Here is a 12,442-nt window from a genome sequence, read left to right on the forward strand (position 1 = left end):
AGTGTCTTTCATTCAAAGTTAAAGGAATATGTACTATTTACTGAGACCCGTTAAGTGTTTAGCAACATGGCAAAATATCCTCATACAGTATCCAGTATCTCTTTCAGTCTTCACAATTCTGTGAGGTAGGTAATAGATCACCCTGCTCAGCACTAAGGATGTCCCTGACAGTGTTTCAGGGTATGTGGTGGAGCAGGGAAGCACTCTGGGTATCAGACTGTTGGGCCCATGTTCCTTTTTTTTTTTTTTTTTTCCTCTAGGGTTATTGATGGGGCTCGGTGCCTGCACTATGAATCCACTGCTCCTAGAGGCCATTTTTTCCCATTTTGTTGCCCTTGTTTATCATCGTTTATTGTTGTTGTCATTGATGTCATCTCCGTTGGACAGGACAGAGAGAAATGGAGAGAGGAGGGGAAGACAGAGGGGGAGAGAAAGACAGACACCTGCAGACCTGCCTCACCCCCTGCAGGTGGGGAGCCGGGGGGCTCGAACCAGGATCCTTTTCCGGTCCTTGTGCTTTGCGCCACGTGCGCTTAATCCGCTGTGCTACCACCTGGCCTCCAAGACCCATGTTCTTAAACTTCAACCTACATTGCCTTTAGATGGTTAACTTCAAGTCCCTGGAAGGGATGGACCAAACTTGCAAATACAGTCCTCACACTTTTTGTAACATTTCATGCATAATTGGCACTAATAAATCAGCAGTGGGTAGGTTGATTAACTGTGTGCCAAACAAAATATAAGACAAATTTCTGTAAGCATTCCCACGTGAAGAGCATTCGCTGGATTTTCTCCAACAGAAAATATATCCTTCTGTTTTGCAGACATGGGAACAGAGTGAACTTCATATTATGACAGCTATTTTAGAGTTTGAGATACAATTTGTCATAATGAAGAACAGAAGACCAAGGGTGTATGGGTGTGGGTGGGAGGGTGCATGAAAGGAGGTGTCAGAAGTGGGAGAGGAGAGGAGAGGAGAGAAGGGTGAGATGCTGGGGAGCAAGGAGGTTCTACACAGAACTGAGGATCAAGTGTCACCCTGGCCACATATTAATAAGCCTGCAGAACAACACTGCACCACCCTGGGCATGAGTTCTCTGTGGTAACTTTTTTTTAAATTGGGGGGATTAATGGTTTACAGTCAAGTAAATACAGTGGTTGGTACATATGTAACATTTCTCAGTTTTCTGCATAATACTAAACACCAGCCTAGGTCCTTTTCCACCAGAATGCTCCAGAACCTGGACCTTCCCCCCATCCCTAGAGTCCTTCCTTTACTTTGGTGCAATACACCAAATTGGAGTGACTCTCTGCTTTCCTTTCCTTTCCTTTCCTTTCCTTTCCTTTCCTTTCCTTTCCTTTCCTTTCCTTTCCTTTCCTTTCCTTTCCTTTTCTTTTCTTTCTCCTTCTTTCCTCTCTCCCTTCCTTCCTTCCTTCCTTCCTTCCTTCCTTCCTTCCTTCCTTCCTTCCTCTTTTTCCCCACCAGGGTTCTTTGTAGGGCTTGTTGCCTGCACAACAATTCTGCCACTCCCGGCAGCCATTTTTTCCTTTTTTTCTTAGGATAGAGAGAAATTGAGAGGGAAGGGAGAGAGAGAGGAGGAGAGACAGAGAGACACCTGACATCTACAGTATTTGCTTCACCACTTGAGAAGCTTTCCCTTTGCAGGTGTGGTGTGGGGGCTGGAACCGGGGTCCTTGCACATGGTAACATGTGCGTTTAACTAGGTGCACTACTGCCTGGCTTCTCTCTCTCTCTCTCTCTCTCTCCCTCCCTCCCTCTTTCTTTCTTTCTTCCTCTCTTTTCTCCTCTTTTCCCTCCTTTTCTTCTTATCACCTCTCTCTTCTTACCACCATAGTTATCACTCAGGCTCAGTGCCTACACAAGTTTTCCAGCAACCATTTTTTAAAGTATTTATTTATTTATTTATTTATTTATTTATTTATTTATTTATTTATTCCCTTTTGTTGCCTTTGTTTTATTGTTGTAGATGATGTCTTTGTTGTTGCATAGGACAGAGAGAAATCGAGAGAGATGGGGAAGACAGAGAGGGGAGACCTGCAGACCTGCTTCTCCGCCTGTGAAGCGACTCCCCTGCAGGTGGGGAGTCAGGGGCTCCAACTGGGATCCTTATGCAGGTCCTTACACTTTATGCCACCTACACTTAACCCACTGCACTACCGCCCAACTCCCCCAACAACCATTTTTATGTCTGTTTTTGTTAGATGGTAAGAGACAGAGAAATGCCTGCAACACTGCACCACCACTTGTGAAGCTTTCTCTCTACAGGTGGGAACCAGAGAACCTGGGTGACTTGAGTGCTCCTTCAGGTGATCCACTGCCACCTGGCCCCTCTTGGTTTCTTTTCTTTTTTTATTATAATTTTTATTTATAAATTGGAAACACCTACAAGACCACAGGATAAGAGGAGTACAACTCCACACAATTCCCACCACCAGAACTCCGTATTCCATCCCATCCCTTGACAGCTTTCCTATTCTTTATCCCTCTGGGAGTATGCACCCAGGATGATTATGGTTTCTTATCAGTCTCTGACCACATCAGTCCACTGCCTCACTGGGGCTGTGTTTGTAAGTTCCTGTAGGAATCATCATATTTGCACTGTGTTAAAATGACTCTCCAAAGTCGTTGTTATAGGTGGGTGAGCAGAAAATTCAGAATTTTTACTATTCTATTAAGAATGCTGTCACAAAGCCAGGGTTAAAATGGATGACTTATCATATTTCCTGCCTAGAAGATAGTCCTTGCATTCCATTTGTGTTTTTTTATAATTATTCGAACATATTTTATGTCTGATACTGGTGAGATTTCAAAGCTATTCAATTCCTGCTTGTTCTGAAAAAAAGACCATTTTGAGGAGAATGATCTTGAGTGCTCAGTACAAAACTTTCTAAAAAAAAAAATTAGTGATGACAAAGTCTCACGCTGCCCCGGCTCATGTCTGTGTGCTGCTTAACAATATGTGAAGGAGACCTCATTCGTTTATTTGCTTATAGATAACTAGTTTGCTGTTCAGCTGAGCTCAAGGAGAAACCAAAACCTTTTTTTTTTTTTTTTGTCCACAGGACTGTCTCTGCAGGCAAAACAGCATGCAGAAAAGGCCAAAGAAATCCTCCTCAATGCCATCGCGCCTCCTTATAACGACAATACAGACGTCTTCAAGTGCTCTGTCGAGTTGTTTCATACCATGGGGAGAGCTCTCCTCTCCCTTCAAAAGTATCCTTTTTTCACCTGACCTTTACAGACAGAAATACTGTTCAGAATGCCTATATTTCTTCCTTCCTGGGTTTGCTTTATTTTGTTCTTGTTGCTGTTGCTACCTCTGTTATCCCTGGGACTTGGTGCCTGCAGACAAATCCTTCACTCCCAGTTGCTACTTTCCTTTCCTTTCCTTTTCTTTTCTTTTCTTTTGTTTTGTTTTCTTTTCTCTTCTCTTCTCTTCTCTTCTCTTCTCTTCTTTCCTTTTCTTTCCTTTTCTTTCCTTTCCTTTCCTTTCCTTTCCTTTCCTTTCCTTGTCTTCTTTATCTTTACTTATTTATTTATTGGATAGAGACAGCCAGAAATCAATAGGGAAGGGCAGTGATAGAAAAAGAGAGAGACAGAGAGACACCTACAGCACTACTTTGCCACTTGTGAAGCTTTCCCCCTGCAGGTGGGGACCGGGGGCTTGAACCCCAGGCCCTTGAGCACTGTAACTTGTGCACTCAACCAGTTTCACTACCACCCAGCCCCCTTTTCTTTTTTCTTTGTATTTGATAGGATAGAGAGAAATCAAGAAGGAAAGGGAGAGATAGAGGGGAGGAGACAGAGAGAGACTTACAGCACTGCTTCACCACTCATGAAGCTCCCCCCCTGCAGGTTGGAAGTGGGTACTTGGGTCAGGGTCCTTGAGCATTGTAACGTGCCCTCATCAGGGTGTGCCACCACCCGACCCCTCTTACATTCTTTCTTTCTTTCTTTCCTTCTTTTTTCCTCCAGGGTTATTGCTGGGGCTCAGTGCCTGCACTACAAATCCACTGCTCCTGGAGGCCATTTTTTCCATTTTTGTTGCCCTTGTTGTTGTTGTTATTGTTACTGCTATTGCTGTTGTTGGATAGGACAGAGAGAAATTGAGAGAGATGGCGAAGACAGAGGGGGAGAGAAAGGTAGACACCTGTACACCTGTTCCACCGCTTGTAAAGTAACTCTCCTGCAGGTGGGGAGCCCGGAGCTCAAACAGGGATCCTTGAGCCGGTCCTTGCACTTCATACCATGTGCGCTTAACCTGCTGCGCCACCACCCAGCCCCGTACATTCACTTTCTTAAGGCCCATCAGAGGTTGAGTCCACTCAGGAAGAATGAGGGGAAGTGTGAGGACCAAGCTAGTCCAAGAACTGGTGTTCAGGGTCTCCACCCAAGTGCTTTGGAAGGCCCCTGAATGCATCTCAGATATAAGGAAGCTTCTGAGAATTTGGAAAAAGCAGAGAGACTTTCAAAGGAGCTGCTGCACTGTGGACGGATCATAAAGGAGGAGTGGACGGAAATTCAGGCGCGGATCAAGTTGTCATTTGCAAGGTAAGTTCCAAGTCTGTTTTTTTTTTTTTTTTGTCTGTTTATGTGACAATATCTTCAGGAGAGAGGTCCGTTCTCCATGATGCTATGTCTGTAGCTTCTCTGTGTTCCTTTCCAAGAGTGAAAAAGGACCATGGTTCTATTAGAGCAGCTGCCACAGCCACTAACATACCAGTGACACTCTTCAGTGACCGTGCGACCTCTCATCTGCCCTGTGTTGTGATCAGCTTCTCTTGTCTACCTGCCTGCTCTTCCCATCTGCTTCCTCCTCCTCCTGTATTATTCTTCCCTCCATCTCTTTCTTCCTTCCTTTCTTTCTTTCTTTCTTTCTTTCTTTCTTTCTTTCTTTCTTTCTTTCTTTCTTTTGCCTCCAGGGTTATTGCCGGGGCTCAGTGCCTGCACCACAGATCCACTGCTCCTGGAGACCATTTTTTCCCCTTTTGTTTTATCATTGTTGTGGTTATTATTATTGTTGTTGTTGTTGCTGTCGTTGGATAGGACAGAAATGGAGAGAGGAGGGGAAGACAGAGAGGGGGAGAGAAAGACAGACACCTGCAGACCTGCTTCACCGCCTGTGAACTGACTCCCCTGCAGGTGGGGAGCCAGGGTCTCAAACCGGGATCCTTACACTAGTCCTTGGGCTTCTCGCCACGTGCGCTTAGCCCGCTGCACTACCGCCTGACCCCTGACTCACACTTTTAAAGACAAATCTTGTGACATACTTTGTTGTCTTGTATTTTGTTTGTGGGGTTTTGGGACCTGAATTACAGAGAATTCATCAGTTCACGCATGCCTTGAGGTGATTTCCTTTTGTTTCTGATCTTCATTCTCTTTCTGCTCCATATGGCTCGGAGCTACCCATTTTAATGATGACTTATGTCTTTACATGTACACTTTGAATAATAAACAGTATCATTTCACCTAAATCCCAATGCTTAGCACCACAATAGGATAAACTCTGTCACGCCAGCTTTCACATGAAGGTAAATCTGCTGTTATTACCATTAGTTCATTAAGTCAGTTTAAGAAAATGCGCACACGCGCGCACACACACACACGCACACACACACACACACACACACACACACACACACACACACACACACAGGATTAACCTTTTATGTTAGTGGGGAAGGGTAGAAAAAGCCAGAAGCTAGATTTAGGGCAGTCAAGAAGAAGGGGTCAAAGACTGCCACATTTCCCCACCTCTTACAGCTTTTCCCATCAGGGAAAGGGGTCAGAGTTGGAATCCCTGAGACTGTTCTTCTTTTTCTTCTTTCTTTTTTTATTGCCACCAGGGTTATTGCTGAGGCTCGGTACAAGCGCTGTGAGTCTTCTGCTCATGATTGCCGTTTTTGTCTTTTTCTTTCTACTTTTTAGTAGATAGAAGACAGAAAAATTGAGAAAGGATGAGGAAAAAGAGAAAGGGAGAGAAATATAGACACCTACAGACCTACTTCACCACTCATAAAGCGGACCCCTGCAGGTGGTGGTGAGGGGATTCGAACCTGGGTCCTTGTGCTTAGCAATATGTTCATTGAATCAGGTGCATCACCGTCACTGCCCAGCCCCCACTGTTCTTGTTTCCAGGCTTGATTTTAGCATTTAAGAGTGAGGTTTAACCTGTTTTATTCATCTCTGATCACCCTCTCCCCCCACGGTTGTACCTGACAGTTCAAACCCGGTCCTTTAAAAGGGGGCCTGATGTCAGTCTTTTGGAGCCTAATTTCACATGTTTTAAGTTTAGGTGTCTCTCTAGCATGGATCTCACTTTCCCCCACTCAGCACTGTTTTCAGTCGCTGTCTGTACCTTGGTTCATGGCTGCTGGCTGCTGCACGGTGCCCCCTGGGACTCACTTGCCACAGTGTGCTGGTTCATTTGGTTCAGCCTCCCAGCTGTGGACACCCAGCTTGTGCCCAGCTCCCTCTCCCACTTCAGTGCTACCACGAATGTCCTCATTACAGTGCCACTTATGAGAGACTTGGATTGCAAAACAGAAAATACACATATCAGAGGGTCCAAGATCTCCTATGTGTTACATCTGCTGGGGCCTGACTAATGTTATTGGTACTTAATGTTGAGCAGTGTTGCTACAAAACAGAGTAAATGATCTTCCGGCAGAATCTGGCAGTTTTTCTAGGAGTGCTTTCCAAATCAGCAGTACCAAATCGTGCCAGCAGATGGCAGGCCTCGCCCATTCCTTCACTGTATCCTCAGTGAGGACTTAACTTTCAAACTGCACTACTAAGGTTTTTGGTTGTCTTTTTTTTTTTTTTATTAAGCGAGTTGTTTCAAAATGTGTTACCTCTTCTCCCTATTCTTCTCAGCCACCAGTTTTTTGGAAGTGTCTAAACTGCATGGTTTTCACTCAATCCCTTTGCTTTGTATCCTTACTAAAGGTTAAATATTTTTGCCCAAACCTTTAGAAAGTAGCAAGGCTTGGTTTGTTTGTTTGTTTGTTTATTGGTATCTTTATCTAGTTACACTCTTAACCAAAAAAAAAAAAAAAAAAAGAAAAACCCTTTTTCTTTGCCAGGTCTTAGAGGTGGAAGGCTGGGTGCGGGGAGGGGGTTCTCAGGCAGCCCTTGCAGGATTTGTCTCTCTTAAAAAGGGATCTCTGGGCACATCCTCTTCCTTTCTCACCTTTTATGGTGCCCAGCAGGCCAGTGTGCTTCTCCTGGGGCTGACAGATGAGTGCTGCAGGCTGACTCATGCTCCACAGCCTCCATCTCAGGCTGTGCCCTGTCCCTGTCACCTCTCCCCTGTCCTGTCCCAGCACTTCATTCGGTGTCTGCTAAGGTTGGGAAGTGAATAGTGAATCTGAATCAAGTATTCCAATATGAGCAGTTAGTTGTCTTTCCAATCAACGTATTGGGTAAATAATAACCTACAAGACAGTTGTTGTCACATGAATACAGCCTTATAGTCCCCTTGTTTGGAATCATAGTCTGCCCTTAACCAGGCCAATCAGTTATCTCCAGGTTTAACTGTTGCTTTTTGGACTCCATTTTTCTTCTTCTTTTTATGTTTCTAGTTTCTTTTTTTTTAATTTTTTTTATTATTTATTTTCCCTTTTGTTGCTCTTGTTGTTTTATTGTTGTTGTTGTTGATGACGTTGTCATTGTTAGATAGGACAGAAAGAAATGGAGAGAAGAGGGGAAGACAGAGAGGGGGAGAGAAAGACAGACACCCGTAGCCCTGCTTCACCACCTGTGAAGCAACTCCCCTGTAGGTGGGGAGCCGGGGGCTCGAACCAGGATCCTGACACCGGTCCTTGTGCTTCTCGCCACATGCATTTAACCCACTATGCTACTGCCCGATTCCCTCTGTTTCTAGTTTCTATTCACACCATCACATGGGGGTCTTTGGTGTCCTAGTAGCACCTCCATGGGTGTGTTTCTGTGAAGACTCAGGTGTTCAGAGCCTGCCTCTCCCTTTCCTGCTCCTGGGAAGTGGCCCGGCCCCACTGTGCAGCAGAGATATGGTTACTGCCATCTGCTCCCCTGGCACAGCGTGAGCCTGGGATGCATCCTACTTATGTGACAAAGGACACTGTCTTATTCTGTTGCTAGTATTCATCGTATTTTCTGCAATGGAAAAGATGCTCTTAACTTACACAAAAATCCTTTTTGTTTCATTTCATTTTTGTCTCTAATCATTTTCTTAGAGCCAGGGAGATACTAGCTCAGTGGTAGAGTGCAGGCCTTGAATTCCCAAGGCCCCAGATTTGATCCCCAGCACCACAAATGCCAGAGCTGATCAGGGCTCTACCCTTCCTCTTGATCATGAAATTAAAGATACCTATCACGGGGAGATAGGACATTGTACTTATGGAACAACTGTGTTGTGAACCACTGTTTTCTTCTGATATATAGTGGTTTGGGAAAAAATGAGGAGAGAGGCAGGAGATAGCTTACCCAGTGGGGTGCACTCTTCCCATGTGCAAGAATAGGGATTTGAACCCCCCACCCTGGCCATCACATGAAGCGCAACACGAAGAGGAATCATACAAGCAAGAAGCCCCAGTGAACCCTTAGTGGCAATAAATAAATAATTTACTTTTGTTTTGTTTTTGCTTTGTTTTACAAATCATTGTCTGCAGTATGAAGAAGCAGGAAACTACCTGGCACAGTGACCTTTACCTACTCTCTCCCTCTCTCTCTCTCTCTCTCTCTTTTTTTCTTCTTTTCTTTTTTTAATTACCTCCAGGGTTATTGCTGGTACTCGGTACCTACACTACAAATCCACCACTCCTGTTGGCCATTTTCTCTTTTTTTCTTTCTTTCTATTTTACTTGAAAGGAAAGAAAGAGATTGAGAGAAAAATGGGAGATAGAGAAGAAAAGAGACCCCTGCAGGCCTGCTTTACCACATGTGAAGCATGCCCTCTTGCTGTTGGGGAGCGGGGGCTTGAACCTGGGTCCTTGTGCATGGTAATGTGTGCATTTGCTCAACGGGGTGCACCACCACCCGGCCTCCAGTGATGACTTTCAACAAGCACGCTAGCCCCCCCAATTCTCAGTCACCCTCTGTGTCAAGTCTCTTGCCAAAAACCCTGCAGGCCCCATCTCATTCCATCGCAGTCCTCCCGCTATAGGGTAGGGACTTTCAGCATTTCCATTTTCAAATGGAACAATCAAGGCTGAGAGAACTGGGGTCATTTCTCAGCTGGGAAGTGACAGCGCAGAACAAAGCCTGTCCATCCCTGGTGTGTAGGCTGGAACCCATGGCCCAGGTGAATGGAAGCCTAATGAGGCCTTTACCTGGAAGTTCCCGTTGGCTGCAGAGACACCTGGAGGTAGATCTTTTCTACTGTGACTCAGAAAACCCATTTGGGATTGAATTTCCATCGACTTCTGAGCAGCAGCAGATGGCCACAGTGTCATAACTTTTTTTTTTTTTTCTTTACCAGAGCACTGCTCAGCTCTGGCTTATGGTGGTGCAGGGAGATGAACCTGGGACCTTGTAGCCTCAGGCATGGGAAGTCTATTTGTGTAACCATTATGCTACCCCCCCCACCCCAATGTCTTAACTTTTCAGTGGTACCCAGTCTTCCTGCCTCTGAAAAGGCAAACCCTCTGCTGTGTTAGTCATGTCAGAGGAGGGTGATTTGTTAGTTGTGTGTCCGAGCAGGGCTGCATCCCTGTGCCGTCTTCTGATGCTCATCCTAGTGAGAGCACTTCTCTTCGTGTGCTCTGTAGAATTACTGTGGGAATATTTTCATTCAATACAATATGCCATGGTGGAAATTGTGGACCTGCCAACTTAACATACTGCCATATTCTGTTGTTCAAAAATTCTCCATCTTTTCATCTGCCTAGTGTGTTTCCTAATGCTACCCAAAACATTACGGGGCCACGAGATAATAGATCCTCAGCGTGTCCCCAACAGGTAGAAAGAAATGGAAAGGAGAAAAGGCCGCTATCTCCAGCATTACCTGTGAGCAAATGGAGACAGACAAGATTACCTGAAATTGACTGATGGAGTGAGTCAGGGAGGGAGGTAAGACTGTAATTTAGTTATTTCCCGACACAGTATCCCTTCAATTCCCTTTTTATTAACTATATCATGTAGGCAAGGTAATGCTATTTTCTATTTTGTTTCTTCTTTTATGTGAACAGTGTGCTCTCAGAGACAATGAGCTCCAGAAGGCTGGCTCTCGATTACATTAGCTTAACAGCCCCCATTTTTGGCTTTCTTTTTTTTTTCCCCCAGTCCCTGGCCCCTGCAATATCACCCAACAGCTACATGAAAGGCTTTGGGGTAGAAAGTACCTCCTTCTTTGCCACACTCAATGACAGAGAAGAATGTTGATTTTGCTTTTTAACAAAATAGCTTAGCTTTTTTGGTGCTGATGCTCACGGTCATACAACCAGGCTCAGCAAACAGACCCTTCCAGATGAATTGGGGGCCTGGGGTCTGTTTTACCCTGTCCTGTTTCCTTCCCCCCACTTCGCAGGCAGTTGTCATCCTGAATTTCTCAGTTTTCATTCCTCTGGACGTGTACATATGTAACTATAATATAAAAAGGACACAATGCTATTTACATTTTTTACTATTTTTTAAATATTTATTCCCTTTTTGTTGCCCTTATTGTAATTATTACTATTGTTGTTATTGATGTCATCATTGTTGGATAGGACAGAGAGAAATGGAGAGAGGAGGGGAAGACAGAGAAGGGGGAAGAGAAAGATAGCTGCAGACCTGCTTCACCGCCTATGAAGTGACTCCCCTGCTGGGGCTCGAACCGGGATCTTTATGCCGGTTCTTGCACTTTGTGCTACCTGTGTGCTATTTACATTTTTAAGCCTTTTTCATTTCCTTCTCTAGCTTACTCTTTTCCATTTTATTTTAGTTTATTTGATAGGACTGAGAGAAATTGAGAGGGGAGGGGAGGGGAGAGATAGACACCAACAGACCTGTTTCACCACTTGTGCAGTATCCCCACTACAGGTGGGTAGTGGGGGCTTATACCCAGATCCTTGCACGAGTCCTTGCCATTAGTACTGAGTACACTTAGCTATGTGTGCCACCCCCTGTCTGCCCCCCACATGAAATTCTCTTGGCATTTATATTTGTTTTATTCCTCTCTTTGAATTTTACAAACAACCATGGAAACAAAAGACCTATTCTTTACTTCCTTGTCACATTCTATATCATCCATGAATGAAAGGAAGAAGATGAATTTTTTCCTTTCTGAAATATCTGTGGCATTGTCTGAATTCTCTAAGCTAAATACAGTGAAAAAAATTCTGAAGTCATTTTGAAAAAAAAATGTGACTTCCTCTTGATTCAGTACCAGATAGTGAAGCCCCAGGTATTGTATACCTCAGGCTCTGTAGACCAAATGGCATCTGTGACACTTGCTCAGTTCTGCCTTTGTATTATGAAAATAGACACTATGTAAACATGACTAGGTATCAATAGAATTTTATTTATAGCAATAGTGAGATTTGGCCCATAGACCATAGTTTCCTGACCCACATTTTTAGTTACTTAAACTTAGTATACCAGGAATCTACTCTTTGGTTAAGTGGTAAATTTTTGTTGTCAACACCACTCCTAGCCATTTTTTTTTCCCCATGGAGAGATTGAGGTGGTAGGAGAAGACACCAAAACACCCCTTTCCCACCATAAGGTGGGGATGGGCTCGAACCTGGATTATATGCTTAGCTAAGTGGGTACACTATCCAGGTGAGTTATCTTGCCAAAGTGATTTATTGTCAGCCATATATTACAAAGCCTCTTTCCAAGGATGCTTGTGGGTTTTCTCTTTAAATATGAAACAATACTTACAAAGCTAGTTATTGCTTACCATATAGTCTAACTTATTAAGAATCAAAAGGCAAGGGCTTGGGGAGTCGGGTGGTAGCGCAGTGGGTTAAGCGCAGTGGGTTAAGCGCACGTGGCACAAAGCGCCAAGGACCGGCATAAGGATCCCGGTTCGAGCCCCTGGCTCCCCACCTGCAGGGGAGTCACTTCACAGGCGGTGAAGCAGGTCTGCAGGTGTCTATCTTTCTCTCCCCCTGTCTGTCTTCTCCTCTTCTCTCGATTTCTTTCTTTCCTATCCAACAACGACGACATCAATAACAAAGACATTAATAACAACAATAAAACAAGAGCAACAAAAGGGAATAAATAAATAAGTAAATAAATAAATAAATAAATAAATGGCAAGGGGCCAGGAGATACATCCTCTGGTACAGTACATGCCTCACCACATGTAACGTCCCAGGCTCAAGTCTCAGCAGCACCACTAGGGTGCCTCATGGATGGCATCAGGGGAAGCTCCATGGAGAGTGGAGTGGTGCTGTGGCATCTCTCCTCTCTGTCTCTCACTCATTCTCTCCTTGAGCTTTTTAAAAAGTCAGT

The 12,442-nt window shown here is 44.5% G+C and overlaps 1 protein-coding gene across 2 annotated transcripts in view; it reads left to right on the forward strand.

Annotated features, from left to right (window-relative positions):
- Positions 1 to 12,442, forward strand: part of TTC23 (tetratricopeptide repeat domain 23) — an 86,269-nt gene that overhangs the window by 17,193 nt on the left and 56,634 nt on the right. For both annotated transcript variants that reach the window (XM_060179327.1, XM_060179326.1), the window contains exons 4-5: positions 3,085 to 3,235; positions 4,448 to 4,573. In XM_060179327.1, coding sequence (XP_060035310.1) covers positions 3,085 to 3,235; positions 4,448 to 4,573 — 277 coding nt within the window. The remainder of the gene's footprint in view (positions 1 to 3,084; positions 3,236 to 4,447; positions 4,574 to 12,442) is intronic.

Source organism: Erinaceus europaeus, chromosome 20 (genome assembly GCF_950295315.1).
Source record: "Erinaceus europaeus chromosome 20, mEriEur2.1, whole genome shotgun sequence".
Classification (NCBI taxonomy): domain Eukaryota; kingdom Metazoa; phylum Chordata; class Mammalia; order Eulipotyphla; family Erinaceidae; genus Erinaceus; species Erinaceus europaeus.